The 7,086-nt window shown below is 37.8% G+C and overlaps 1 protein-coding gene across 1 annotated transcript; it reads left to right on the top strand.

Moving 5' to 3' along the window:
- The first annotated feature begins 5,438 nt into the window (after nt 1-5,438).
- On the top strand, nt 5,439-6,197 carry RPL10L (ribosomal protein L10 like). Its single transcript, XM_086708461.1, has one exon. The coding sequence runs from the start codon at nt 5,473-5,475 to the stop codon at nt 6,115-6,117; it is 645 nt and encodes a 214-aa protein (XP_086564587.1). The 5' UTR covers nt 5,439-5,472; the 3' UTR covers nt 6,118-6,197.
- The last annotated feature ends 889 nt before the right edge of the window (nt 6,198-7,086 follow it).

Consider the following 7,086-nt stretch of genomic DNA (forward strand, 5'->3'; position numbering starts at 1 on the left):
CACAGGGACTAAGGTGATCAATCATATAGTGATTTACTATGTATTCCAAATAATAGGGCATTTTATTTCTGATCTAGTCTTCAATATTCACTGATATAGAGTAAGGCCAAAATATGAATGGGTTAAAATGTTTGACATCTGAGGCAAAGCTTTTTAAAAAGCCTTCCAAAGCAGTGCTTTATCAATTAGAATACTTCATTCATAATTAAATAACCCCTACAGCTAATTCCTAAGGTTGACTGTCCATTTTATTTACGAAAAAAAATCTGTTCAAGGGATAAAGAAGTTGTCCATTAAACATACAAGATTCGAAATTCATTTAACGTGAAATACAATGGGGTGTTATGATATAAATTATTAATAATACCAACATTTAACTAAATATTTGCTTCATGCATGTCTGTAAACCTAGTAAACCACATAAGCTACATGCTATTGGCAAGCAACTTGGTCAGTAGGGGAGATAATAACATTGCTTCCAATAATTATGTCTTTTAAATAAATGGACAGGGACTTGAAACTAAAGTACAGGAAGCCCATGTACTCAGTACGTGGGAAGGTAAAACTAACACATGCACCCCAACCTCAGATCAGCGTTCCTAAAATTTTCAGATTGGACTAAGCCCTTTTAAGACAGAAGGGCTTTTAAATACATATATAGATTGTTTGTATTGATTCATCTTTAGTATAGCATTTTTATTAGTATGTTTTATTATAGCATCTTTATTATTTATTATAAATTATATTTTTTATAAAATTACTTAAATATTTATTATTATAAAATTACACATCAATTACTATATCAAACTGATTAATGGCTTGTAAATTTTGCACAAGTATGAATCCTAACCATGTAAACAAGTAAAAAGTTACTAATTAAAGTCAATCAAATTATAATGCACATATTTATGTGTTATTTCTCCCTGATTTAATCCTCACCCATTTTTTCCAATTTTCTGGAACAATGTAAAAATATCAGTCATTTGCAGGGAACTCATCCTATGCTACCCACGCATGAAGGTAAGTGTACATACTTAGTTCCTATATCCAAAAATAAACACATACATACATACATACACACAATCAGCCAAAAAAGTAAATGCATTAGATACCTGGGACTAAACATTTAAAATCACCTGACTATATTTGTATTCAGAAAATGTGCATTTGTCAAATATATAAAGGCACCATTGTGAAACAGGTGCATGAGAGACAGGCAGCATGACCACTTATTAGCCATGACAATAGACACAATCAGCTGACTTTGAAGACAAGGCCAGCCATAACCATGACTCTTACATTCACTACTCAAGTCTAGGAAAATATCAAGTTGTTCATCTAGGCTATCAAAAATTTTGAGCTTACAGCTCCCAATGTGAAGTTACTAAGAAACACAGATGAAAATGACTGTTCATCATCAGTGGATGCTTCACACCTCATTGAAAGCCCAAGAGGGAACATGATTTCTGAATCACAATATACTGTCAAATACAAAGTGATGAGACACTACATAATGACTCAGTGATCAACAATGCAGACAGTTTCAGCAGCAGGAGAGGACATCTAGGGTGCATGTCATTATTAGTATATTAGACTCCAGTGCATAGTCCTCTTTGAGAACAAAGTCCAGGATTAGCTCTTTGTGTAATGTATGTATTATGATACTAAAGAAGGAAAGAAAGTGCTGCACTGAACTGATACATAGGACTGTTCTTTTCCAGTCTTTACATGAAGGCAGAAGATACTGTAATTTGATTGTCTAATGTTAATTCTAATTACTGCTTTGATAGACATCTAATTAACAAGTACAGGGGTATATTGTTTTACTGTGCTTCATTTTATTGTGCTTCACAGTCAGTGCATTTTTTTTTTTACAAATTAGAGGTCTGTGGCAACTTCGTGTTAAGCAAGTTTATTGGTGTCATTTATCCAACAGCATTTTTTCACTTTCTGTCTCTGTGTCACATTTGGGTAATTTTCACATATTGAAAACTTTTTAATTATTATTAGATTTGTTATGGTTATCTTTGATCAGTGATTATAATTCGCTGAAAGCTCAGATTATGGTTAGCAATTTTTAGCAGTATTTTTAAATAAGGTTTGTACTTTTTAAGACCAAATGGCATTGCACACTTAACAGTATAGTGGACACATAGTATGCTATAGTATAGTATAATATAGTGTAAACATAACTTTTATATGTACTGGGAAGCTAAAACATTCATTTGACTCACTTTATTACAATATTCACTTTGTGGTAGTGGTCTGGACCTGATCTCCCAATATCTCTGAAGTATGCCAGTATAGTATATTGCAGACCTCTTACATAGAGGTTGTGGTATAAGAAAAAGAAACCATGGAGGAAAGAATTCTTCACAGTCAAAGATGAATCATCAACTCTAAACATATTTACCTGCCTCCTTTCTAAGAGCTGTCTAAAATTCTCTCCCACCCATCCCCAAATTTATTCTTCCAGATTGTGCATTATTAGCTTTAGCCAAGTTTGTCACTTCTATTTTTCCTGAGTATGCACAGCTAAATGGTAGCAGACTGGAGTCAATTAATACTGGCTCATGAGAGCTGATTATGTGCATCTATCTCCATCTTCATGTTCACTGATGCTACATTGGTGACTGGAATTAATGGTGGAGCAGGAAGGTAGGGGGATACTCAAATGTTTGGAATTGATGGAGGGGAATGCTTTTAACATTTAAATAGAATATTGTGGCTCATGCATTTTTCACAGGGTCTCCTCTAATATTCAAAAGGCTATGGCGGGGCGCCTGGGTGGCGCAGTCGGTTAAGCGTCCGACTTCAACCAGGTCACGATCTCACGGTCCGTGAGTTCGAGCCCCGCGTCGGGCTCTGGGCTGATGGCTCAGAGCCTGGAGCCTGTTTCCGATTCTGTGTCTCCCTCTCTCTCTGCCCCTCGCCTGTTCATGCTCTGTCTCTCTCTGTCCCAAAAATAAATAAACGTTGAAAAAAAAAATTTCAAAAGGCTAGGGAAATGGAGAATCTCAATCTGGCTCCCACCTTCTCTTCCCACCCTCTGATTCTGTCCTGCAACTGTGAGGGGCCCCACATATAAGTGTGGTAGGGTGACCAACATTTCCACTTTGGCTGGGACTAAGGGTTTTGGAGGATATAGAACTTCAGTGCTATAATTGGTACAATTCCAGAAAACCATGATTGGTCGGTCACCTTTTGGATGAAGGAAAAGGGATTATGCAAGCAGGCCCTGAAAACAACACAACTTCTGTTGGTCAGAGAGTTCTAGGGTTTTGAAAACCCAAAGCATGACCTAGACAAGTGTGAGTGACTGTGTGATGGCACATGAACTCTGTTTGGCTCTATTCCTTTTACTTCACAGACTCGTTTTTCCCAGAATTATGATAGATTTGAGGCATGTCACAGTAGAAACAGATACAAAGATGTTTATAAAGTAACAGATATTGAAAGTATGTTCAAGCCCTCCTTATTTCTTTTCTTCAGCCTTCCAAAGCCTTCCTTCCTGACCTGTGTCCATTTTTTGTCCTTTCCAGTCTGTGGACCATATTACATATAACACGATTGATAAAACCTGTGTAAAGCTCTTTAATGGTCTTGAGCAAAAGAGGAGAATCCCTAATTTGGTAAAATGAGCCCGGAACAATATACTAGGCACCCCTCACACACACACTACATTCACTTTATGCCACCCACCCCATCACTCATAGTCATACAGGCCTTACTTTTGTTCCTTAAATGGTTCAGATTCTTCCCTACTTCAGAGCCTTTGCACATGCCAAGCCCCATGTGCCACAGTCACTATATTAAGTCTCTTTCCTGATAAAGTTGTCCCTATCCACTCTTCAGTCTAGTTCATGGCCTCATCCCAGGCTGTCAGGGCTCACTCTGCTTTTCCTTTTGGGCGCATTTTGTACTTAGATATGATGATATATCATTTGAGGAGCATCCAAATCCTCTCCTGCACCTATAAACTCAGTGAGGGCAATATAACCTTTTTTGCTGCTTCTTTTCCATATTCAGGCTTAGATAATAAATAGTAACTATTTGAGGAAAATGGGAAGGTAGAAATAAAGGAAGAAAGTGGAGGTAAGCAAGCTTTAACATAATGTGGGAAAGTTCTCTAAACTGGGAGTTTAAAATTTTTTTAAGTTTATTTATTTTGAGAGAGACAGAGCATGAGCTGGTGAGGGGCAGAAGGAAAGAGGGAGAATCCGGAAGAAGGCTCTGTGCAATGACTGCAGTGGTACGAGAACTCATGAAACCATGAGATCATGATCTGAGTTGAAATCAAGAGGTGGACCCTTAACTAATTGAGCCACCTAAATGCCCCTAAATTGGGAGTTTTAATAGTTCTATCTGATACGGACATTTTGTAAGACCTCAGTCATTTTGAGGATAGGAGTTATTTTGTCACAACATATTTGATTCCCTTTTAAGAAGAAAGCATTAGCAGATTAGTATATTTACACCGGAAAGACTTTGTTTCATGATGTCCTGGATTTATGAAATAGCACTGAGGAATCATAACAAAACTATGGAAATTTAAATAGAAATTATAGAGTATTTGAAAATTCTCTTCCTTTCATTTTCCTCCTTCCCACATTTTGATCCTGATCATAATATTTTTATAAAATCCCATACCAGAAGGTAAAAAAGTATTACACTCACCCTCAGTAAGATGTAAAAGATTAATAAAGCATAGTTATTCTTCCATATAGTTTCTAGCAGCTGTAATATTTGAAAATGCAAATTGCCTTAAGTTTAAAATTTCAGTTGGTATTTCAATTTTGTGGATACCATTTTGATAATAAGATCATTCCATATGGCCAAATAAAACTGCCCAAGTTTTGTGTTCCTAAGGCAATTATCAAGCAATATATACAATAGCTACCTCTTCTAATGAGAATTACTCGACTCTCATCTCTTTGAACCTTATCAGACAGTGTATGCCAAGAAACCATTTTACCTAGAGAAGGAAACCACATACCCTTTGAGAAATAACAGTTCATCTTTAAATGCTGGTGAGAAATAAGAGCTGTAAAATCATTTAGACAAACTAGACAACAAATATATTGTATAACTGGAGACACCTTTCTTATATAAACTCTAGAAAATATGTCTTTTATACCTACGACAAAGCCTAGGGCAAAAGATCTATGGCTAAGATGGGCAGCGGGGAAAGAAAAGGGCCTCTAGGCCCAAGTGGCAAACACAATTCATTTCCAGGTAGCCCACAGGAGACTATACCTAACCCTCTGCTCTGCGCATGTGCCAAGTTGTGCCCACAAAGGCGTACACTGTTGCTGTATCTATGGTGGGGACGTCCTGAAAGAGCGTCTTCCTGCTGTCAACGCGCCTCTATGGTTCCATGCGGGAAGATGGACAATATTACGAAGGCGCATGCGCAGGCGTGAGAACGTGCGCTTCCTTCTCTTCAAGGCTCTCTGAGTTCCTGCTGTTGCCATGGGCCGCAGACCAGCTCGATGTTACCGGTACTGCAAAAACAAGCCGTATCCAAAGTCTCGTTTCTGCCGTGGTGTTCCTGATGCCAAGATCCGCATCTTTGACCTGGGTCGGAAGAAGGCAAAAGTGGATGAGTTCCCACTCTGTGGTCACTTGGTGTCTGATGAATATGAGCAGCTCTCCTCTGAAGCCCTGGAGGCCGCTCGAATTTGTGCCAACAAGTATATGGTGAAGAGTTGTGGCAAAGACGGCTTTCATATTCGAGTGCGGCTTCATCCCTTCCATGTCATCCGCATCAACAAGATGTTGTCCTGTGCTGGGGCTGACAGGCTCCAGACAGGTATGCGAGGTGCCTTTGGAAAGCCCCAGGGCACAGTGGCCAGAGTCCATATTGGTCAAGTCATCATGTCCATCCGCACCAAACTTCAGAATAAGGAACACGTGATTGAAGCCTTACGCAGGGCCAAGTTCAAGTTCCCTGGCCGCCAGAAGATCCATATCTCCAAGAAGTGGGGCTTTACCAAGTTTAATGCTAATGAATTTGAAGACAAAGTGGCTAAGAAGCGTCTCATCCAGGATGGTTGTGGAGTCAAATATGTTCCCAATCGTGGCCCTCTGGATAGGTGGCGAGCTCTGCACTCCTGAGGTCTTTGACAGCACTGATTCCTTTGGCCATGCTGGCCTCACATGCTCACCAATAAATTTTATTTGCTGACAAAAAATAAGTATTTTTTAGTATTTTAAATATTTTTAAATGTTTGTCCAACTTTTAGAATATAGACCATGAGAGAAATAGTTTTATATTAAAGGAGAGTTTTAATAGCAAATGATGCTTTTCCTCAAGTATGAATGAAATAATTTGTATGCAATTTACAGAGAAAGTTACTGCAATTCTAATCCAAACACTTTTAATTTGGGAGAATGTAAGGAAATATGTCAAAAGTTTTGTTTGTAGTGACATCATAAGTTATGCTGCTATCCTTACCTGGAATAAAAAAATAGCTAGAAAACATCCAAGATTTGTAGAGAAAAAATTGTTATTGTTTATGGAAAATAAACAATAGGGATGACAATAATGATATTTATTAGTGATATTTCAACTGCAATCTCTTTGAAACTAAAAAAAGCCTATTCTTAAACTTGTTGTTTATGTTTTCCTTATAAATTTCTGCACATTGATTTTAGAATTTCGTATCACCTCCAATTATCAGCATTTGGACAGTTGGTTGTGACTGCAAAAGGTTTCCTCAGACAAGCCTTACATTATTTCACACTCAGGAGACAACAGTCCAATCTTTTCTTCATTACAGAAAGGTCATAGGTTGACAACAGAGTTCACATTGCTTGTATCGAAGTCCCAGTAGAACCACCAGAAAAGAGAAAATGACACCAAATCAACTATCTGTGCTTTAAAAGGACCCTAGAGAGACTTTACAATCTGTAGGTGCTTGCTCTACATTAGAGTTACATTGATCATACAGGTGGTTTTTGTTGTTTGTTTTGTTTTATTTTTGAAACTACATAAGCTAAAATTACTGGGTCTGTGTTATATTTTAAAATTCTGGTTCCTTATTTAGTCTTCTGTATCTCAATCTTGCCAACAGTGACCTCACC

This window comes from Puma concolor, chromosome B3, assembly GCF_028749965.1.
Source record: "Puma concolor isolate L17-30 chromosome B3, mPumCon1.1.hap2, whole genome shotgun sequence".
Classification (NCBI taxonomy): Eukaryota; Metazoa; Chordata; class Mammalia; order Carnivora; family Felidae; genus Puma; species Puma concolor.

Excerpts from the sequence above, each read along its gene's own strand:
- RPL10L (XM_086708461.1), top strand. The coding sequence starts at position 5,473 with ATGGGCCGCAGACCAGCTCGATGTTACCGGTACTGCAAAAACAAGCCG.